Here is a 23,467-nt window from a genome sequence, read left to right on the forward strand (position 1 = left end):
TAATTTACACATACAACAATAGCTTTATATTATTCATGGGACCTTATACTACCCACTCCTTGCCTTATTTTACAGTATTAAAAAAAAATCTAAAATTACACAATATTTCCTTTAGAATTATTTTATTAAAATCATAAATGTACAACAGCTTCTTAACTCTACACACGCACTTAAATTTTTAAAAGGAAAACGTTATGTCTTATTACACCATGATCCTGGCTAAAAGCTTTTCAAAACTTTGAGAAAAATCTTAAAAAAGGTTTCACATGTCACCTGAAACTTACAAATTTAACATTATCAAAGGAATGCTTCTACACTTACAAAGACCACTAGAAAGAAACAACAATTAAAAAGCTAAGAAACTGTCTCAAAGGCATTTTTACAATCCTTCCTCCACAGTAAGGTAATGTTATTAAATAATCCAAATCCATTCACAAAATGGCTCTCTGCATCTGCTCTGGTGTCTTCTGCCATATCACTGCATATTTATGCATGACTGAGATAAGTGTTTCCTTAACATTGTTATTTCCATAACCTGAAGCTGTTCTGTTACCTCTGGGCTCTCATCCTCTCCTATTTATACAGTGAAGCCTGTTTCAACAGAAGTAAAGAGTAAAAAAATAGGTTATGAAATTATTCATCTAACCATTTTTTAAAGGAAAGACAATATCCTAAAAAGCTTTTAGCTCCTGCAGCTACTCTCAAGAATCACTGCAATTTTAACACTTATAAACATACTTACCCATGGCATGCTTGAATAAACTCAGTAACGGCTCCTCCCTCCATATCCACCACTTCCTCCACTGCCCCCTGGACCATAGTTTCCTGCCATTGCAGAACAAGACACAGAAATGGTTCCATCACTACACTTTTTACATCTAGGAATGCTTTTCACTGAAGCAATCAAAGCTTGACTGAATGAAGATTAACATCTGCTTTACTTCCAGAGATGACATACACAACACAGACACAAACATTTCGCTGTCTTCCACTAAATAACTACCGAACACTAACACAGGAAGGGACTACATGCTGAAATCTTAGAGGATTCAACAGTGTCACATGTAATATGACACACTGTGCTGTCTTGAGCCTGTGAGGGCTGACTTTATATGTATGCTAACCTTACAACAAAGAGCTTCATGTTTCAGCTTCCGTTCCACAAGCTTTACATGCCATTTTAAGTAACTTTTAAGCAACAAAAAGCAGGAAGTCAAAAAAATGACGTAAGAAAAAAGGAAAATTCCAACAAGGTTGGTGGTGATTAATTTTTCTCTACAAATGATTTGAGCTAACAGCAAAGAACACGGAACAACTATAATCTTTACAGACTGGAAATTGCAGATAAAGTTTTTATCTTTTATCCCTGAGACAAGCTTTACACTCTCAAGATGGGAAACTGTGGCCAACCTGCTGAAAGAACACAAGCACTGCATCTATCTACTGCAAAAGTTATCCAGTTTGTACCTACCAATCTTGGAATTATTTAGAATGGCCTGGATTAGAAGTGCCCTTTTTCAAGGTCACTTGTTCCAACCCCTCTGCCATGGGCAGGGGCATCTGTCACCACACCGGGTTGCTCAAAGTCCCATCCAACCTTTCTTTGAGCATTGCCAGGGATGGGCCACTCACAACTTCTTTGGGCAACCTGTTCCAGTGCCTCACCACCCTCACAGTAAGGGATTTTTTCCTAATAACTAATCCAAATATACCTCCTTCTCTTTAGTTCAAAAGTTACCCCTGTGCCCTGTCTTCCCTTCTACTTCTCCAAAGGACTAAAATGCCATCTACTGTAACCACAAAGGAAGTCAGGATGTATAAAATACCTCCACCATATGGTCCCCCCATGTTTCTGCTGCCACCAAAATTTCCACTCTTCATCGGACCGTAATTTGAAGGTTGCTGGTTGTAGTTTCCAAAATCATTATAGTTTCCACTTCCATAATTGCCTGCATTATCAATACAAAAGTGAAGAAATACCTAGGTGAGTTAAAATGGATACAACACTGACAAGGTTACCTCGTTATTAAAATTTTAATTATGGTAAGAACTCAGGTAGGTATTCCAGCAGGGCATGCAACAAACAGCGTTTTCATTTCATACTACATGGGAAGCAATGGCTTCCTTAGGTAACATTTACAAACACCCCTCCCCCCAATCTCAAATGACTTGCACTAGTTTACAACTGAAATGCTTGGATGTTTCAAGCCTAAACTTTACCTCCTCCATAGTTGTCATAACCACCTCCATAGCCCCCACCCTGGTTGCCATATCCAGGTCCTCCTCCACCATATCCTCCTCTGCCTCCTCCGTATCCAGGACTGCCACCAAAGTTTCCACCTGTGACAACACAATCCTTTAAAATATGCTTTTCAGTGTCGGAGCACTCCAATTAATACAGACACAAAGGATATTTTTCTGTTTAGAAGTCTACAGGGAAGAAAAAGGTATTTTTGAAATGTCTGTGAACAGTATTTTTAAAGGCACCTACCAATTCCCATCGAAGCTGAACTGAGATCAAACCCTGCAAGACAGACTGCCTAAAACCCTTACTGACACGCTTAATTAAAATCTTCATTTTTTCAGGAAATTTAAGACACACTCCTAAAGAAAAGGACATGTCTGTCCAAGAAATAACCATACAATTTGCCATATGACAGTTTAACATGCTCTGACAACCATATATACTTCTTAAAGCCCACAAAATGGCTTAGGCAAATAAGATAAATGCTACACAAATGCTAACTAATATAGAACTGTTTCTGAATGAGAAAAAACCCAACCACCACCAGAACAGTTAAACTAACCTCCAGGTCCTCCGCCGTATCCATTATATCCATCACCAAATCCACGGCCACTTCCATATCCATCTATTTGGAGAAAAAACCCCACAAAATATTTCTATTTATCTGTAGCATACTAGTTGAATTCTCAAACCCCTATGACCTTAAGTACAAAAGCTCAGAAATTATTAAGCACATGTAAACTTGACTTCAATGTGTGTACATCTATTCAATGTTGTACATTTTCCCTTTTCTTGCATTTGTACAGCACTCAGTTCTAAAAGGTGAGTCAAGTGCTGCACAGAATCAGGGAAGTCTCTAAATTCCTAAGCAAAATGATTAAGAAGTTTAAGTTACTTTTGGCTTTTGATAGAAGCCTTAATTAAAAAAAAGAAGAATCTCATTTGCAGATTACTTTTCCCAAAAAATGTCTAACTGCTACAGTTGCATTCTACTGAACAGCAATACAGCTTACAAAGCTACCCAGAACAAGAGACAACATTAGTGAAGTTAAAAAATAATTGCTACAAACATGCCTGTCTTACCAGCTCCCCCTCTGAAATTGCTGCCAGGTCCTGGACCGAAGTTGCCACCACCTCCACGAGCATCACCAAACCCAAAGTTCCCTGTAACAGTTTAACATTTATACTTAGTGAGACTGTGGAAAGTGAGCACAAAAATCAACCACAAACCATTAACCACACTCGTACGTACCTCCTCTCCCACTCCTAGAATTCTGAACCTCCTGCATCTCCTGTCTAGAGAGAGCTTTCCTTACTTCTGCATTATGGCCATTGATGGTGTGATACTTCTGCACTGTGACCACACAAAAGAAGATAGATCAGCATGTAAATACTGACCTGGCAACGAGTACCAAGCTTCCAATTCACACACATTCAAACATTTCAAGGAACACAAACTACCATAGGATTTTTAAACAAAGACAACAGTACTTGTTCCTACACAATTAACCAACACTATGATCCAGCAAATATACAGGCATACAGCTTACATCATATAACAACATATATCATAGCACAACCATTCTCTCTAAGTTTAGCTTTACACAATTACCAAGACTGCAAGGATTAATACCACCAAATAAGAGAGTGAAATGAAGCTTACTTACAGACAATTTTATCCACAGGATCGTGGTCATCAAATGTAACAAATCCAAACCCTCTCTTTTTACCAGACTGTCTGTCAGTAATGATTTCAATAGTGTCAATTTTCCCGTATTCCTCAAAGTAGTCACGAAGGTGGTGCTCTTCAGTGTCCTCTTTAATACCACCAACAAACAGCTTTTTCACAGTAACATGAGCACCAGGCTTTCCAGATTCCTGTAAAAAGAACTCTTTAAATTAGCACAAAGAAAAAAAAATTCCACAAATCACTGTTTTGCCAGGGTTTCAGGAATACAACACTGATAAACTTGGATTTTTCAAGCACCTAAGTACAGCTCTTACAACACATGCCCCTGCAACCTTGTTTGGTGAGCCTTCTGGGAGAGAAGTGACACAGGGTCACTTGGAAGTTTTCCCTCCCTCCTTGAAGTGAAAGCCTTGAAAGCACTGAAAAGACAGATAAGCTGTCTGAAACAACTGCCAAGTATTTAATGATGTAAGCTTGAGAGATTTCTATAATTGAAACAAAGATGCATCAGCTTCTTCTTCCCAATTCCCCAACAGCAGTGAACCACATTCCACCTGCGTCTTTCAAACTCTGTGAACTCACAACTGTTTATTTTAACCCCTAATTAAAAGATGAAGGCAACTCCAAATATTCTCAAAAGATCTCAGAATAATCAGAAAGGTCTTAAAGGAGTTTATTAATTTGAGGCTCAGTAACCGTTAAATAATTACAGACATTCAACACGTTTGCACCAAAACTACTTTCAGACCCCAGATGTGTCTCTTGCAGACATGACTGTACAATCAGGGCACCTTCATAATTCACTGTCATTATGATGCAATAACTAAGATGCCTAATTAACAGATCAACAGTGTGGGAAATAGTGCCCCAACTACAGCCTTTTAAGTAGAGAATTTAAACCTCGGCAGTTTCAAACAAGAACAAAGCCTAAATGTCTGACCAAAAGAGAATTTTTTTTTTAAAGCAGGGAAAGTATCCGCTTTCAAAGCCGTACTTACCTCTCTAGCCACAGCTCTCTTCGGCTCAACCACCCTCCCATCAATTGTGTGAGGTCTTGCAGCCATAGCGGCATCAACTTCAGCCATGGAAGAGAATGTGACAAAACCAAACCCCCTTGATCTTTTGCTTGCAGGATCCCTCATTACCTAAAACCAATAAACACATTTAAACCATTTATACCTGTCTCATGTTAAGCTCTACACTAACCGTATTTGGAGAAAGTGTGTAAACATTTTCCTTGACTTCTCTGCTGGTTTATTTAATACATGAAGGGCACTGCTTGGCATCATGGAAATTCAAACCAGTGTTGGTTGACCTCCAACCAGTTAACTCAGAAATGCTGCTAGATCAGTGAGGTACACTTTATGTTTGAGAGCCACCGTCCCTGCCAGTATTTAAAACGCACAGACAGAAGACTTAGGGACATGGTTTAGTGGTGGACTTGGCAGTGCTGGTTTAGCAACTGATCATCTGAAGGGTTTCATCCAACCTAAATGACTATGAAAACTTCACAAAGACAGACATCCTTTCCTAGCTTTATCAAGGCTGCTCACCGTAACACCAGCTTTCTGCCAAATGTTACCAATCACACAGACCTAACTGTGCTGTGTGAGCACTTCCTAACACACATCAGCCAATGATACAGTGTTCAACTGCTGGAATCAGTGGCACAGAGACAGTCTGGGAGGACTTTACAGGGAACAGACTGTAAATGCTCCCTTAACTATCAACAGTTTGTAAGGGAAAAATCTATGCACTGCTTCCATGGACTGGACACTTAAGAAAATCTAATACTCCATCTTCTCTTTAAGCTGTCTAGAAAACAAACTTTCAGTTTAAAATTCCAAAACGTTTCAGGCCATTGTTGTGTATTAGCATGCCAAACTCACCACACAGTCTGTAAGCTTTCCCCATTGCTCGTAGTAACTTCGCAAGCTTTCCTCTGTGGTTTCAAAGCTCAAGCCGCCAATAAACAGTTTGCGGAACTGCTCCTTTTCCCTCTGCCACAGAAAAGATTACATTGCTGTAATTAAAAATACCTCCTCTGCATCAGCAAATCAGACACTTAAGATTTTCTGAAGTGTCAAAAACTTTCTAGTCTTGTTTCCAAAATGAAGCTTGACTCTTCTAAATGTTCTACCCCACTGAAGAAATTAACCAATACGCAATTCTACAGGTCCACTTTTACAATACAGATTTTATTCATGCATTTATTCCTGTCTCTCCCTCCAAACATCAAGAAGTAGGGAGCTTGCTCAAAGACTTCCAGAACATTCCTCTCAAAGACCTTTATGAGATGCTTTTTAAAGGAACATAAAAACAAACCTGAAAGTTCTCACTACAGAAAACATTAATAAATTCATGCTGTCCAATGCTATTCTAGGTGACATTTATATTTAAAAACCGTTCTGGTTCAAGCTGCTGCACATGAATATTGCCATGCTGTTTACCCAATGCTTTACAAGTAGAAATAAACAAAATACAACTAAAGATGTTCTAAAATAGGTCAACACCTGGCACTTTCTCCATAGCTATTAAAACAAGTAAGAGTAGGACCATCTGTAAAATCTGGGATCCCACACCACTGGAATTAGCAGCAAGTCTATCCACTTTAACAGCAGCAGCATCAAAGTAATTCCCTATAAAAAACCCCAAACTAACCCAGCAGAACAGGACTAGTAATAACGTATTACACTTATTATTTTGTATGTAGTGGTATACCAAAGCAGGAATGACAACCTTCCAACCTCTGTCAGTTCAAAACTCTTTCGTAGTAACCTTTCACACCAAGCAGGCATTGCAATTGCCATTTTCCACAAACAACAGTATGACTGGCTCATACCTGCTGCAATTTCATGTCAACTTAAAAACACGATAAAAAGTTGTCCCTTTCACAGAATTTATGAATCTGGAATGTTTTTTTAAATACAACTGTCCTGCTAGGGACAAGAGAACTCAAATGCAATTATCACTTTATACTGTTATCTAACTTTAAAAACCAAGCAAATCTGCTTGGGTGTTTGGTTTTGTGTTTTCTTTAGGGTAGGTGTTTTTTTGTAAACCCCAAAGGCACAGGTAGCTGTAACTGGCAAACACAGCATGACCAACTATGCAGGGGACATTAAGATAAATGAAAAAGGAAAACTAGACAATGAGACTTAGAAAACAAGCAAAATACTTCAGTACACATACACTTTTAGAGTCTGTATGTACATCAACATGTTTTCTGAGATTGTCCAAGGCAGGCCTGGATCTACACGCACGTAACAGGAAGGCAATTACTGCAGGTAGTACCAAACCAGTACTTGTCAAAGTGCTTATGAGTAAACCAGCTGATACTGCAGCCTGGCAAGGAAGTCGCCTTCCCCTTCCCACCCTCCAATACATACGGTATTTGAGAAAGAGCAGTTTAAATGCCTCTTGAAACACCTGGAATGTACTGTTGGATCTAATCTCTTTTCTTCTAGGAACAGAGAGAAAGCTAATACTGTCTCCTCCTTGTGCAGACAGCGAAAAGGAGACATGAGTTTAAAAGCAGCAAACCCATGTTTTACGTTGTGACATTTCCTTTCACCCGATCTCATAAAAGAAATAAAGAAAATATCACTGTTTACAAGACCTGGGCTAAAACCCCCATTTGCTGTATGTTGTACTATCAATTACACATTTCCAGTAAGCTGGCAAAGGAGACTTTTAAAGCAGGAATACCACCGAAAAAATCATCCCTTCAATTACTTCTGTTCTGCTACCTGAAAATCAGGGACCATTTGGTTACCGTTTCACAGGCCCACAAAATCCCCACTTTTCCCTACATAATCTCCATACATTTAATAATGGACACTATTATATAAGTATGACAAACACATTCAATAGACACATAAGCGTTTTCCAGTTAAGTGTTAGGTTTACCTCTGAAAACCTGTAACATGTAAACGAAACTCAAGGAGCCATAACAATTAAAAAAACCCATCACGTATTACTAAAAAAAAATTGAACTAGATATAATATACTTTAAGAGACGTACTCGGTGTCCATGCCCTACCCAGAACAACACCTTGGCACCACCTTGTTATGGGTTTAGCGGTACGGACATACCTATAACGCGGTGCTTCAGTGAAAACCACAGTGCGAAGAAAGAGCATAAACATGTTGCTCCACTAATACACACACAGCCTCTGGATGTGCAGAACCTGTTGAAGTGTTGTCAGTTTTATGAAGCTCAGGTTAACCTAACATCAACCTCCCATCACGGTCCAGCAAGCTCTGATGATGTAAAGTTTATGCTGAAGTTGTGCAATGTACAGTAATAATTATCATCACTCTGGTCCCTCTTAGAATCCCGAGGGAAATCCTCATTTGGTAAAAACACACAGACACTCCTCCATACCTACCAAGGCCCACAAAATAAAAGCTGAAGAAAACACCACTTTCAAGATTTCCAAAGTAAACCCTGTGAGAGGTAATCTTTTCAACCTCTGTAGAATTTGTGTGTATTTTAAGCTTTCCTTGATATGGTTAAAGCAACACTTGAAAGGACTGGAAAATGCTCAGCCTTTGCTGGAAAGTTAATCACCAGAGCAAGGAAATGTGCTCGACAGAGCAGTGACATACGTACACACAGTCCACGCCGAGTGCAAAATTATGAACCAGGGCAACAGAAATGTTTGACGGAGACAAGCGAAGGGGGAGATCTCTGAACTCTGGAGCTCCCCAGCTGTTCGGCCCCGCTCTCCGCCAGAGGGGCCGGGCCGCGGCGACTCCGCCATGTGGCGGCAGCGGGAACACCGAGGCGGGCGGGGAAAATGGCGCCCGGAGTCGCCGCCGCCTCCAGGGACAGCGCTGCAAACCGCGCCTGGCGTGCGCCCACACACCCGGCACCAGGAAGGGTTCTCCGGCACTCAGTCCTTCCCGCCCCCGCGGACACCGGAGTGCCACAGCCTCCCTCCGCCTCGCCCGCCCTCCGCAGCGATCCCTCCGGCCCCGCCAGGCCGCCATTTTACCCCTCCCCCCGCCTCCGCCATTACCGCAGCACCGCCCCGGCCGCGCCGCACCGCGCGGGGCCAGCCCGCACAGCGACCAGCCCCGAGCCCCCCTCCTCCGGCCACGGCTGAGGAACGCGCTGTCCGCCGTGCACGGTTACCGCAGCTTCCCCGCCTCGCCCGGCAGCGCCAGCCCGAGCCGCCGCTTCCAGAACCTTCCTCCACACAGACACCCAGCGCCCGGCCCCGCGCCCAGCAAGGCTCAAGCCTGCCCGTAATGCCCAGCTCCCGGAAAATTTACTCCATCCGCACAAGCAAAGGCGCCTCCCTCCTTAAAAGCAAAGTCTGAATCCTCCCTTCCCACGTACCATGTTCTTCATGGTTTAAGTATTCCTGCTCGACAGTACCGTACAATCGGTCGGTAATGGCTGCCTGAACTGTTACGTAATTTGAAATTCAGCTCCGCGTAGAGCTAGCGCCGTCCTTCTCCAGCCCGGGCTCGCTTCCGAGGTTCTGGCTTAGTTAATGAATTTTAAAAAAATCTAGAATTTGGGACTTAAATGCCTCCAAAGCGGTAGCAGTTCTGTGTAACGTCCCGACGTGTTTTTATCGCGTAATGAAAGTCATGGACTCCGTTAGTAATGGCCGACTCCGGAATGAGCCGAAGGAACCGTCGTCCTCGGGCTTATGCGCTTCGACAGCCGCCGGAAAGAGCCGAACGACAAACGGAAGCCCATTCGGCTCACTTCGGCAATTTCCGGAGCCCGCCGAAGTAGGCAAAAATGGCGCTGGGCGCCCGCTCGGCAATTTCCGGACAGTGACGGCCACGCCGGGACCGCTCGGCAATTTCCGGCGAAGGCCCAGGCTCGCGAGACGCGCCCGAGCGCAGCCGAAGCCGCCCCGAGCGCGGCTGGCACAGGGGCTCGGCTTTTTGGGGGGGATTTTCCCTCTCCGGAAATTGCCGAGCGGACCACCAGGCTCAAACATCGGGGTTATAATTAGCCGGGGCGACCCCGCTGTTGTCCCTCTGAACGTGTGGTACTTTGTAAGGCGCGGGCTGGCGCGGCGCCCCCGAAATATCCCCCAAGCCCCTGCCCCTTCCCGCTCCGCCCGGGGAGGAGGAAGTGAAAACCACACAGATTTTGGCACCAGCACCGACACACCGCGGGGCGTCGGCGGAGAGAGGCGAATTCCGCCGTAGCCTGCTCCGCTCTACCCCGCACCGCCGGCATCGGGCCCACCGCCCGCTCCGGTGCGCTCCTCCCCTCCCCTCCTGTCCGCGACAAAGGGTGAGTGCTGCCGCCCCGCGCGGCAGGGAAATGGCGCTGGAGCGGCTTTCTTCCCGCCCCCTCTGCTACCCCTCCCCCCCAGCTCCACAGCGGGTCCACCCGCGGCTCCCCTGACCAAGAAGCCTTCCCACCTGGCTCCCCGACCCTTTTTCTACTGAAGAACGAGTTTTCGAGCCCTACAGCTCCACTGCTTTCCGACCTCCCTTCCTCGCCCCCGCCCCTCGCTTACAGCCGGGACTCCCCGCCGCAACGCGGGAAATGGCTGCGCTTCGTACGGACCCCTATGAAGGAGCTTCAAACGCACCCCGGCCCTCCTCGCCCGGGCTCCCCGCGCCCGGGGCCGCCCCGCGGCACGGGCCCGGCGCACTCGCGGCGGCGGCGGCCATCATGGCGGCCGTGGTTTGTGCGCCCGCTCCACTCCCCCCGGCTCACCCAGTCGCTTTCCCTGTCGCCGCGAGGCATCTTCCTTCTTTTGGACGCCTGGCGCGGTCCTGCGCTCGCCCCGCGTTGGAGAGACGTCTTGGCCCCCCTCCTGTGCCGGCGGCCACCACGGTCGGAGGTTGTAGCGGCTCGCGCGTAGGCGGCGGCGTGCGCTCTGCCCCGTCACAGCCGGCGGCGCGCAGAGCTCGCCCAGCCCAGCCCCGCCCCGCCCCGCCAGCCCCTCTCCGCCCTCCCTCCTTCCCTCCCTGCCCCCACCCCCCGCCTCAGCCCCCCGCGGATGTCGCTGTTGCTGCCGCCGCCGCTCAGTGCGCGCAGGGCGGGAGCGAGGAGGAGACGGGAGACCCAAGCGGCTGGGCACCATTGAAGTCTGTATCCTTCTCTCTCTCTCTTCCTCTTTTCTCTCGCTGCAGCCGCCTTCTTCCACCCCACCCGCTCCCGAGTCCTCTTCCCTGATTCCCTTTCCCCCTGCGGCTTGCCGCGGGCCGCCGCGGGAGATGTGGAGCGCATCCTGCCCGCCTGCCCCCACCCCCGCTTCCTTGGCGGTGGGGGGTGGCGGGCGGAGCGGGGCTGCCGGGGGTCGCGGCCCCAGCGCCCGCACGGCGACGGAGAGAGAGTCGGAGGGAGGGAGGCCCCCGGAGCCGCGGGCGCTGCCGCCGCGGCGAAGGAGGGCAGCGCCGGGGGCGGGGGCAGCGGCACCCGCGCGGCAGACAAAGCCGGCCCGGGGCCGTCCCTACATGTGCCGGGCCCGGGGCAGACGTGGCGGGCGGGGGCGGGGGAGGGAGCGCGGCGTGGAAGGGGCCCTGGCGGCGGCGGCGGGAGCGGCCCGGGGTCCCCGGCCCCGTCACCTCGCCCGGGGCGGCCCCGCCGGCCTCACGTTCGCCCGCCGCAGGCCCGAGGCGCAGCGGCCTCCGCAAGGCTGCCACTGTTGTCTGATGCGGCGCTTGTTACTGTTTTTGTTGGATTTTTTTCCCATTTTTTTCCCGGCCTTTCAAAAGGGTGACACAAGGCAAGACCCTCCGCGCGAGGGCCCTGCCCCTGCCCTTCTCCCACCTCGACTACGCTGCCGCCTATGGGTCTGCCAAAATCTGCCTCCCGTGTCAGGGGAGGATTGGGCGGGATTACTGAGTCCGGGAGGTTTTCTGGCCTTGAAGGACTTTTCTCTTTTGCCTTGCCCAGGCATATGGGGAATTCTAACAGTTCTGTAGCTCACAGCGGGGCGGGGACAATACATGCCTAAGGATCTGGTCGGTATGACAAATGACATGGAAAAGGGGATGGATTGCGTTCAACATCATTTGTGTAGGTTAAATACGTAGTATGTACGGCTTAGCTGAGTTAATATTGCTTTAGTGCCTTAGCTGTTGCAAACGTGAGAATCAGAAGGCAACATTATAGTTGCATTAATATAAGTATTTGCTGTTTATAAGCATTTGTTCCCATGTAAGAGTAATGGGTGATTCATTACATCACAGATATGTAGCTGTTCCCCAGCAGATTCGCAGTTAATATACCTTAGGTATATTTCTAACTGCTAGGATCTGAACTGTTCTATTGGGTTTAAGGAAATAAGCATCCCTGATGGTCCTCCCCCTTTTCCCCAGAAACGTCTCTAAGCCTTTGAAGGCCTTGGGAAAAACCCTTTTTAACCCTATATACCAGCTTCTCAGTGTCATTCATCCTGGCTAGCGTAATGGTGCGTTACTGGGTTATGCCAGACAAAGTGGTAACCTACTTTTGTTCTGGATTTAATCCATACAAGAAATGTTACACGCAGTGAATACATGGGGGTTGGAACAAGGACCATACTTGTCTTGGGATGCCTTTCTTTGAGTAATGCAAACTTCCTTTTAATTGTCATGCATTTTTCTAGTAAAAGCTCTGCAAGTCTGCAATAAAAATGGCCTCCAATAAAACTCCATTGGTAAGTTCATGCACACCTAAAGTATATAAGGATTTAATCAACATATTTTTCTTCAAACTTATAACTTGGCATCTCCATTTAAAAGATACATCCACATCTCCCCTCCCCAGCATTATTCTGACCAAAATTTCAGATCCAGAAAGTAAGGCTACTAGAAAGGACATTGGCTTTAATAAATCTGCTGTTTCTAAAGAGCCTTGTTGGAAAAAAAATGTGAAAGGACTGTACTATTTAATTTGTCTTACAGTAGAAAACATCAAGGATTTTTTTAGCCGCCTTTCAGCACACCATGTAATTCATCCTACATACAAAAAAAATCCAAATCATGTACTGATTTAATTTCTCCCTGTGTATTTGGAGAAAACTAATTGCCTAAGAAAAGGCAGTCTTTACAAATGAAAAGTAACATTATTGAGAAATTATGTGGCATAGTTAAGATGCCTTTTGAAATGATTTTTAACAAATAACAGTTTCTTTGAATTTCATAGGAGCAGAGATTATCAGATGTCAACCCTTCCTGGACCATTTTAATGATGCATTCATGGATCTCAAGTCCTGTAAAGCTTTGCTTGACATTAAAATACGGACTTCTAAGGGCAGTTGGTTGCTGGTTACCATTCAACTAATAATGATACATAGTTTTGTAAAAGACACAACTGAAAAAGTATAGTGTGAGATACCTCTGAGGTTGAGGTGGGGAAGTAAGCAAAAATACATGTGCACAGTTCAAAATTTGGATAGGAGAACACCTGGTTTATAATGCACTCAAAAGGCCTGTTTCTAAATTTACTGAAATGATTACTGATTTACTCAGCTTGAGATATATTAAAAGCTTGTATTAACTCCTGGCTTAGAAGTTCAATATGATGCTTCCTCTATGTTGTATGATAACAAACTGTTTTAAAAGATTTTACCAAGACGAATGTCTGAACTTTGTTAGTAATTGATTGCCCACTTAGCCCTAATTTGAGGAAGAGAAGGAGTTAGCCAGCCTGGGTAGAGGGTGCCTCAGAGAGAGAAAAAGAATCTATGAATGCAGAATTTTTAATCTTTTGATGTTGAGAATTTTGCTGCACGGGTCAGGAAAATCAGTTATGGTTCCCATGGGAACCGTAACTACTTCTGCTTCATTATGTATTTGCATGCAAAACCTAAATGTATTGGGGGATAGGGTAGCCCTAGAGCTGTAATTCCGATTTTCTTGCCTCTTGTATTTAAAACCGTACACCGCAGTGTCACTTCAGTGTTTTAACCTTGCCCCTAAAAGAAAGTGGTTATCCACAGATCTGCGTAGTCACATCACATGTGACTTCTGAATGCAGAAAGGGAAAAAAGCCATAGACAAGCCTTCAGTGGTCAAATGCCCGAGGTACTGCTTATAACATACAACCCTAGAGAAGGGAGATTCAGGGGCCTAGTGGACATTTAGTACCTTTTAACTTCAGTCAGGTGTCACATTCACTCGTGGGCTGAGATTTGCATGGGCATGTATAATCTCAGAATGTTTTTAACTTGTTCAGTATTTCTGCAGGCTCTGCAATCAAGTATGATTTTAATAGGTTCAAGAGTTTGGAGAGCTGTGCTGATGCACGAGACCTAATTAAATCTTAAATACTTAGAACAAAAAGTAGCATACTGTTGATTTTGTTATTTTTTACTGCACTTCAAGAAAAAAATACAGACCCCCATAACATTAATTTTCTTTTATGGAAGATACTAAGATACTTAAGTCTTAGAAAGTAAAAAAAAATTGTTGCTTTGATACAGAAATCCAAAACATTGATCTTTAAGTGACAAGAAATTAGTGAAGCCGAAAAGAGTACCAGAAAACAATCTTCCATTGAATCAAAGAATTTTAGTCCAACGGAGAATACAGATGGAGATGTTCCCCACTTGTAGCCTGCTTGCCTCATCACCAGTAATTATAATGTTATTACTATGGTATAGTGAGTCTGTCTTTTACTGTGTTGTTGTTTTTCCCTCTGCTTCTTTTCTTGTTTGTTTCTTTTCCTCATCTCTACCCTTTTCTCTTTTTCACACTTCCATTTCTTGAAAGAAGCAGCCTTCATAGAAGCATTGGACGTCTTCATGTTTTATTTCCCTTCAATTTCAGTCTTGCATTCTTTTTCCTGTAGAGGCCAAAAAAAAAAAAGCCAGTGTGCTTAAGTTGACACTTTTCAGACATGAATGCTGTGGTCAAAATACACCTGGGGTATGCAGGCAGTTAAAATCTGATTGGAAATCCATGCTCTGTTCTAGATAATCTCTCTTCTGTGCTTCCAAATCAGAACAATTGCCATGTGAGGTATAATCACATACAGAAACTTGCTGTTTGAATGAGAAACTAGAAACTTTTTCTCCTCTTTGTTGTTTGCACCTTCAATTTATGGGCTGCTAACCCAGAGTGAAGCTATTTTGGAGAGAGAGGGAGGGGAAAAGCTAATTAGTAAAAATAAGGGGTATGATTACAGGGCTTTGGCAAGAAAATTATCCTCAAATCTTCAGTTTACAAAAAGGAAACAGTTTTTTTGTGTCTAACATACTTTTTTTTTCCACCTTTCACCACATCAAAATAAAACTGCAAAAAATTTGAAAATTAAAATATTCTCAAACTAACCCACATTACTTACATAAAAAAGTAGAGACAGGCCATCAAGGGGCTTTGTGATTTTTTTTGCTTATCTGCTTTCAATTGTACAGAAAGTGCTTTGGTGAGGAATTAGTTCTGTCCACTTTGATTTAGGGTGCTGCATGACTATATGTTTTGAGAGGTTAATAGTTTATGGCTGCCACTTTAACCATTTCCTTAGAAGGTGCAGTCCAAAATGGCAAGCAGAATGGTTTTGCTCTGCCAGTCCTCCAGAAATGTGACACAACAACATGATAGGCTTGTTCCAACCTTTTTGAGATTAGAAACAATGAAATTCTAAAATGTGTCCTTCTATTACTATTTGATTGTGCCTTATTGAACTGGGAATGCCTTGAGGATGATGTGGATGTAATGTTTATTTTAAGAACTTATTATTTATCAAATGTAAACTTACAACAGTTAAATTATGTGTTAAGTGCTGTACTTAAGTGTAGCAATATTAAATTTATGCACCTTTGTGACATCTCTTTGTAAGTTACATTGGTGCATGGCCAAGAATGAGAAGAGACTGCAGTACTGGAATGCTCCTGGCATGTGACCTGTTCAATAGTTACAGGTTATTGTTGAGTATTTTGCTTATTGTAGCAATACACCATAAACTTAGCTGCCATCAGTTTCTCCTTGGATTTTTGGAAAAGGTAGTAACCACCTTTTTTTTGAGTACCATCCCTTTTCTATTTTATGCATTTTCACAGTTCCCGTGTTCCTTTTCTTTACTTCTGCCTTGCCCTCTGCCTTTTAACAGGCATAGAGTTAACTTTTAGAAGCTTCTTAATTTTTTGAGCATATAGCACTGAGAATTAAATTTGTAAGGAGAGTATAGTTATGGAGTATGTGGACAAAAAAATTTCACTTTTTTTAACAACTGGTGTTGGGTATCTCATTAAACAGCTGAAAAAACCCCAAAACATTAACATGTCTTGCTCAGGTTACCTGACCACATGCACTAACGTAAAAGGAGTCTGAGCTTCTGGCTTTAGTGTTAATAAGTACATGATTTGTTGCTGTTTACTGAGCAAAGTTGGATTTGGCCGGTAAAGTAACGACATAAAGCAAAAGAATTAATACTGTCGTTCTGAATATTTTTTTGTAGCATAAAATGGGAAAGAAACAGAATGGCAAAGGTAAAAAAGTTGAAGAGGCAGAGCCTGAAGAATTTGTTGTGGAGAAAGTCCTGGACAGACGTGTTGTAAATGGAAAGGTGGAATACTACTTGAAGTGGAAAGGATTTACAGAGTAAGGCATTACCTTTTTTTTTCTTTTTCTGATAACATGGTAAACATGAACCATTTATTTGAAATAACTGTGCAGAGAGGAGATTGGATGATGGGGTTCCACTTTAAAGAACCTTGAGAGGAGGATGTCCATAAATGTGTATTAAAGTGGGGCAGTCAAGTATGAAAATGAAATAGAAGATAATGTAGCTCAGTGTTTGTGCTACATAAAATATTCAGGAACTTTAACCAAGTCCTTAGTGATTGTTCTTCTACCATGATTGTCTCATACAGGTTGTGTGAGTATCAAGATAAGCTAGACTGACAGTTATTTTATACTTAGTGAAATAAATGTTACTTCTGATTAACAAAATTATGTAAGATTTAAACTGAAGGCAGCTCTTAAGCAATGAATTTGAAGCAGATAGTTTGCTTGTTGTTCATTTTCCTGAACTGCTCTCAAATTAGCTAAATTTGCCTAAGGAATTCTGTGGCATGTGTGCCTTCATTAGGCATACCCAAAAGGAGTCCTTGAGTGTCTTTCCAAGGACTTATGTACATACACAAGAACCTCACAGTGGACTTAAAAAGTTGATTTAGAAGGAATGCAGTTGTGCCTCCACTCTCCTTCCAGTGACACTCATGGCAGCCTGCTTTACGAGCTGAAAATAGGCTATGCACCCAGCATTTGAGCATGTGGTTACATATGCAGTGATACCAATTGTTGCTTCATACCTCTCAAAGTCATTGCACTGCAACATCATTCTCTCCAGCACCTGAAATGTGTTTAGTGATAAATACATCAACGCAAACCACAATGTGTTTGGTATTTGAGGGTCTGATTTGAGCTTGTAATATGTTACAGTATTGGAAAATAATTTGTTGGTATCCTGCTCGTGCAGTAGAGCTGAGGCAGTATTTGTGCATGAGTGCTTCTCATGAGGTGCTTAGTTGTTCCACAGAACATTCATAGACTTGTTAAAATTTCAGTTAACAAAAGTCACGCTCACTGAAACATGGATGCAGTGCTGAGTTCTGCCCACCTTTGTTCCCTCCTGTAGTCAACTGATGGAGGAAGATAACTCTAGGTACAGTTGTGCTCTGTGCTCAGAGACAACTTTAGAGAGTGTTCCTGGTATCTGGAAACTTGTATATATAAAAGCTGTTTGTAAGGAGTGTTCTCTGTAAGTGTGTTCAGCTGAGCTGGCAAAGTGCCAAGTACCCAAACACAAAGTCAGAGCCCCCCCCAGTGAAGAGGAGGGAAAAAACCCTGAAAAAAACTAAACTGGCACGCCTTTCATATTTACACAGAAGAGAGAAAAGTAAAAGCTAAGTAGTATATATATACACATATATACAAAGGTAAGAAAAGGCAACAATAACTCCCCACTCCCACCCAATAATACAGATTACAGCACCTCAGCCCACAAAAACAACCCAAAAGACACTTCCCAAGAGACACCCAGCAAGAGGGAAATAAAACTAACAATAAAATGGTCACTTCCCTAGATAACACAATGGCGGGGTGGCAGTGGGGCCTAATCTCAGCAGAACAGCAGCAGCACATCCTCTTAACACTGCAACCATGAAGCAAAAAGATACAGAGGCACCCCCCTCACTCCCTTTTATACTTGTTTTGAGGTCAAATGATATGAAATACCTCTTTGGTTGCTTAAGACACTTGTCTCTTCTAATCTACATCACACTATCTGGGCCTACTAAAACTGAGGTGTAATCTAGGCCTAGCTAAAACTAAGGCCAAAACTACCACAGTAACTCTTAGTGCTCGTATCATATAATTTGTTTGCTGGACAGTCTTTAAGGGATCCAGGGAAGCAAGTGAGTTTAAATGGACAGGTAGGTTTTTGTAGGGTGCAGATTGCTTGTTTTAACTCTCGTGATCACATTCAGAACTAGGAGTTAATAGACTTGCTTATTGTGCTGTCTTCAGTTTAAGAACATTGGTTTTGAACATTATGAGAGCGTACTTCTTTCAGTCATCAATTGCAGTACATGAAGGTTACTAAAGACAGCACGATAAACATCCTTAGGGTTAGATAACATACTTAAGGTTTCAGAAACCTACCTTAATATAATAAGACAAAAAAACTAACTTGCTTAAATTAAGGGGAGCTATGCAGCTAGTTTTACATAAATATGTGTATGTTTCAGTGCTGACAACACATGGGAACCTGAAGAGAACTTAGATTGCCCAGAGCTAATTGAAGCTTTTCTGAACTCTCAGAAAGCTGGTAAAGAAAAAACAGATGGTGCCAAAAGAAAATCTTTGTCAGATAGTGAATCTGATGATAGTAAATCGAAGAAAAAGCGTGATTCTGTAAGTATATGTTCACATGCTAAGCTTTTTTCCCCCTACTTCTCTTCCCTACCTTTCCATCCCCCCAAAAATCTATTGCGACTTTGAGAATGAGACTGAACATTGATTTAAAACTGTAAAAATTGCACAGTATCTGGAACTGTGGTTTGAAAAGGGTGTACATTAATTGTGGTTAATGAGACTGTCCAAATGGTGGGTAAAAGATGATTGACTGACATGATGATTAAAAGCTCTTGCATTGTCCCATGATGCTTACCAAATAATTGAAAGTAAGACAGGTTAAGAGTTATTAATTAATGATATTAAGTGATCAGTTTGTATTAGACCAAAAGGTCCAAGATATTTGGCTTATATTCAGCATATGCAAGATGGCAAAATGTGAAGACCAGTCAGTTACTTAGGACCAGACAATGATGGTGGAGAGGGGGTAGAAAGGGTGACTGAAGAAAGCCTACCTTTTATGAAAGGTGTGGATTTCTTCTGCAATACAAATGAGTGAACAACATGACACATTTAATGCTGGTGAATACAAAATAATGCACATGTAGTAACGTGTTCAGTAGTTCACATTTTCCTCTATAAACTTTGGGACCAGCAGTTTGAAACCACTGACATTGCCAACAATTTTCATGTACTGAAGACAACTGTTGGATGTGTAGTTACTGACAAAAATGTTGGAAGGCATTGGAAGGAATAGTTGATGAATAGTACAAAGAGTATTTTACTTTTTGTATGGAGACAGTTGTGTGCTTCATCTGGTACAGGAGAGGCCACTCTCTCTAAAAGGTTGTTGTGACCTTATAAAGGAGATAATACAGGAAATAGTTGTGATATTTCTTGTCAACTTTGTGATTTTCAGTGAACCAAAAAGAGTTGAGGTGTTCTCCATGGGTGCAGTTTCATTGTTGGCTTCAGCCAACCTAAGCCTGTTGTTTTGCTGAAAGTAACGTGTTTTTCCCACTTCCAGATGTGCATTTTTGCTTTGCTGGTTTTGTTGCTTTTACTGATTATGCTTGTTTACCTACTGTAATGATTTTAGACCACTTGTTTCATATGTTGTGTTTTCAGAAATAAATGCTGGAAACATGGATGTGAAATTCTTCATTGTTGCCCTACATCTAAATTACTTGACCTGAAGATCAATTATGAAAAAATCAATGTCCTGTTGAGACAATAATATGTAATTATAGATCTGATTGTTTTTTAAAGCTGTATGTTTCTGTTCTGATACACACACAAAATTTATGCATGTAACACCAAAATAGAATTTCATCTTACAGTAGATAACCATATTCTAACTTAATCAATAGGTTGATAAACCGAGAGGGTTTGCAAGGGGTCTTGATCCTGAGCGGATAATTGGGGCCACAGACAGCAGTGGAGAGCTTATGTTCCTCATGAAATGGTAAGTCTGACATCCACAGTTTTTGTCCATGTTAAGGGAGGGCAGACAGTTGCACACAGACTCATGAGACAACTTCATTTCAGGAGTAAGGCCGAGAAGCTGCGGGTATCCTTATTAGCCTTGTATTCAGAATAGCAAGCCTTCTATATTCAGTTAGTACTTGATCCTTCTTCCTTCAAAACCACAAATATCTTTCATTTCTCTTGGTTCAATTGTACAGAAGTTGAAATTTGAAAGGTAATTTCTCATAAAATAGGGGAAAATAGGCATTTGTATGGAAAAACTGGATCTTGGCAATGCTCTTGCTGAGGGAATGGCAGGCAGAAATCCAGCTTTACACGTTTCAATAAGCAGAAATCAGCTCCTGGATAGCCAACCATTTAACCAACAGTAGGGCCAGCTGTTCTGCACTCAGCAAGCTTGAACTGAAAGCAAGTAGTGGAGGAAGCAGAGAGGGAGATGAAGAATATGGAGGGCCAGCAACATTAGCTATAGTGTTGACAGAAGGATTTCTTTCCTCTTGAACAAATGGGATAAAATTAGTACTTCTTTCCAGCACTGAGAAATCAAGAGAATGAATTGATATTTGCTAGGGGTCAGATTCCTTAAGGTGATGGGATAAGAAGGATAGCTTTCCACAGCCTTTGAGAAGCTTATGATTTTCTGAATGGAGTCAAACTGCATTGTCTCCAGAGATGTGATTTGGCATGTGATGTGCCTGGACTGCTCTAGGTTGGTGCTTTGGAAGATTGTCTTCCCGCTGCCTTTCCAAATTCTCTATAAATTTTATGTGAAACTTAGGAGAGTTGAAAAACAATGTTCATGAGTGTTTGAATTTCTGTAGTGATACTTGGCAAAATGAGACATAGAGGACAAAAAGAATCTTTGTTTTGTTTGGTTCCATTTTAGTTGATTAGTTTTTCATAATTGGTCATAGGTGACATGTATGTTTGCACAAAGCTGACTCGTACAGACAGCATACACTTTAAAGTGGCATCTGAAGCATGTCAGACTGGAAAGTTTGTTTGTTACCCCAAGAGAGCATCAAGAATAGCCGTACAAATACAGGAAGTTACTTGCATAAACAGTAAATATAATTTTTGCCTAAGACTGGTGCTATTGATTTTCAAGTTCATTGTGAAGTTTTGATTAGCCTTTAAAAGACAAGATTAACCGAGTTTTACTTCTTTCATTGCATACTGCAGTTTGTAACCATGTAATTGGTTCCCTTTGAAAAGCACTTTTATTTCAAACAGAAAAAAATACAGGAATGGAGGGAAGGTGGAGCTATGAAACCTTGGCATGGAAATTTCCATTAGCATGGAAATTCTTGGTAGCAGTAGTGAAAGATGTACTAGAAACTGATTTCTAGCTGACATTCTTTTCAGAACTTATGACTTAACCAAGAACTGCTAAATGTTTTGAAATAATGATTATGCTATTTCTTAAATCCCACTCCCTTCTACATCAGGAAAGACTCAGATGAGGCAGATCTGGTGCTGGCCAAAGAAGCGAACGTGAAGTGTCCTCAGATCGTAATCGCTTTTTATGAAGAACGACTAACTTGGCATTCATGCCCAGAAGATGAAGCACAATAATTGTTTGCATTGCTTTTTTTTATATATAAGAATATTAAAACCCAAAATTGGATTTATTAGCAGTGTGAGAAGCATACATTCTAACAAGATTCGAATTTGATATTTTTTTGAAGTAGTATGTTTTGCATCAACAGCAAGTAAATAAAAGCTTTCTGCAACTTGTTTCATTTATCACAGGAGAGCATTTGATACTACTTCCTCCATATTAGGTAAAAGCTTTTATAAAACATTGATAAACTTCCATAGTTATACAGGATCATAATTGAATGTCTAAACAAATTCACAGATGTTTTGTAGTCTTCTATACGATTGATGTGCATGTATCTTCTTTACCCAAACCTAGACCTTTAAACCTGTAGGGTCATTCTTTTTAGTATTTGGGATCACTTGGTTTCCAGAAAACCAAGTGAAAACTAACTTTGTAGTAATTTGAATGTTATCAGACTGTATATTGTTTACTTTATTGTAAATACTGGTGAACAGTGGTCAATAAAATAGTTTTATATTCTTCCTTTATACTGATAGGCTGTGACTCTTTTGAAGCGGTATATTTCTCAACTTTTGATATGTTAAACTCAGTTTGTAATATATTTAACTTTAAGTTGGTTTTTGGGAGGTAGGTTGATGATTAATATTAGCCCATTGCCACTCTAATCACAATAGCAGAAAAGTACCAGGCTTGGATTATTAGTATTTTTATTTTGTGAATACTGCCTGAGACACAGTTCTTTTCAGTCAGGAAGGGCCTGTGAAATGCATGTGCTTTGGGTACTTGTGTAAGTCACAGCAACCAGACAGGTTGGGTATGGCAGTTGGTCCCCAGACCTCTGCAGGCATACTAGGAAATACTTGCTTGTATTGACAGCATTAGCCTTTGCTTTAATTTCAGGCCTTAATAGAAGGCAATAGTGTAGCTAGGGCTGATTCAGATGGAATTATTCTTTGGGCCATCACCTGAAGAATACTTATATAGCTGAGCCCTTAGAAAGGAGTCTTTAAATGAAGATACTTAAGTAATATACTCGGAACAAAAGACTTAGTTTGATTGAAGTTTGAAATTAGTCCTGTAATCAGCTGCTTGGAGAGTGAAGCAAAGGGTGGGGAACTCAGGAGGAGGAAAGTTGCCTTTTTCCATTCTTTCTCCAGTTGCCATTCATCTTTCTTAGCTGCTTCCATCTACATACCTTCTTTTATTTGTGTTTTGACTACCATGGTATAGTTTGCCTTGAGCTGTGTTTCTCTCTATATGTCAATGACCAAGATTATTTCAGAATTATCCTTAATTTAGAGTTTTGAGTAAAAAATACAATCCTGTAATAATACACTTGTCAGGGTCATAGAATCATAGAACGTGACCTCAGATGTAACTTAGTTCCCTGCTATGGGCAGGGACACCTTTGAGTAGACCAGGTTGCTCAGGGTTCTACTCAACTTGGTCTTGAACACTTCCAGGGATGTGGTAGCCACAATTTCTCTGGACAACCTGTCCCAGTGCCTCATCACCCTCACAGTAAAGAATTTCTTGGTATAATATCTAATGCAACCCTACTGTCTTTCAGTTTGAAGCCATTCCCCCTTGTCCTGTCACTACCTATTTTTGTAAAGTCCCTTTCAAGCCTTCTTGTAGGCCTCCTTCAGGTCCTGGAAGGTGCTCTAAGGTCTCACTGGAGTTTTTTCTTCTCCAGACTGAACCCTGT

The 23,467-nt window shown here is 42.3% G+C and overlaps 2 protein-coding genes across 11 annotated transcripts in view; one reads left to right on the plus strand and one right to left on the minus strand.

Moving 5' to 3' along the window:
• HNRNPA2B1 (heterogeneous nuclear ribonucleoprotein A2/B1) overlaps positions 1-10,831 on the minus strand; it is a 22,651-nt gene extending 11,820 nt beyond the window's left edge. For 3 of the 6 annotated variants that reach the window (XR_011698314.1, XR_011698313.1, XM_071560955.1), the window contains exons 1-10: positions 10,636-10,831; positions 5,825-5,935; positions 4,934-5,080; positions 3,913-4,123; positions 3,498-3,599; positions 3,320-3,409; positions 2,808-2,870; positions 2,221-2,340; positions 1,827-1,949; positions 743-825 (exon numbers count right to left, since the gene is read on the minus strand). Coding sequence is in view for 4 of the 6 variants with exons in the window: in XM_071560955.1 (XP_071417056.1) it covers positions 764-825; positions 1,827-1,949; positions 2,221-2,340; positions 2,808-2,870; positions 3,320-3,409; positions 3,498-3,599; positions 3,913-4,123; positions 4,934-5,080; positions 5,825-5,935; positions 10,636-10,665 (1,059 nt within the window). In the remaining 2 variants the exon portion in view is untranslated. Of the gene's footprint in view, positions 1-105; positions 592-742; positions 826-1,826; positions 1,950-2,220; positions 2,341-2,807; positions 2,871-3,319; positions 3,410-3,497; positions 3,600-3,912; positions 4,124-4,933; positions 5,081-5,824; positions 5,936-9,282; positions 9,550-10,635 lie in introns of those variants that run through there. The other 3 variants (XM_071560954.1, XM_071560956.1, XM_071560957.1) reach the window with 3 other exon arrangements.
• On the plus strand, positions 10,038-22,286 carry CBX3 (chromobox 3). 5 transcript variants are annotated; one of them, XM_071560959.1, is made up of 7 exons: positions 10,885-11,009; positions 12,515-12,565; positions 14,333-14,483; positions 16,309-16,451; positions 18,602-18,767; positions 20,078-20,172; positions 21,644-22,286. In XM_071560959.1, exons 3-7 carry the CDS (start codon positions 14,442-14,444, stop codon positions 21,768-21,770), a joined length of 573 nt encoding a protein of 190 aa, XP_071417060.1. In that variant the 5' UTR covers positions 10,885-11,009; positions 12,515-12,565; positions 14,333-14,441; the 3' UTR covers positions 21,771-22,286. The 5 variants fall into 5 exon arrangements, with proteins under 5 accessions (XP_071417064.1, XP_071417060.1, XP_071417061.1 ...); XM_071560960.1 differs by lacking the exon at positions 14,333-14,483; XM_071560958.1 differs by lacking the exon at positions 12,515-12,565.
• Positions 22,287-23,467: the final 1,181 nt, after the last annotated feature.

This window comes from Pithys albifrons, chromosome 7, assembly GCF_047495875.1.
Source record: "Pithys albifrons albifrons isolate INPA30051 chromosome 7, PitAlb_v1, whole genome shotgun sequence".
Taxonomy (NCBI): Eukaryota; Metazoa; Chordata; class Aves; order Passeriformes; family Thamnophilidae; genus Pithys; species Pithys albifrons.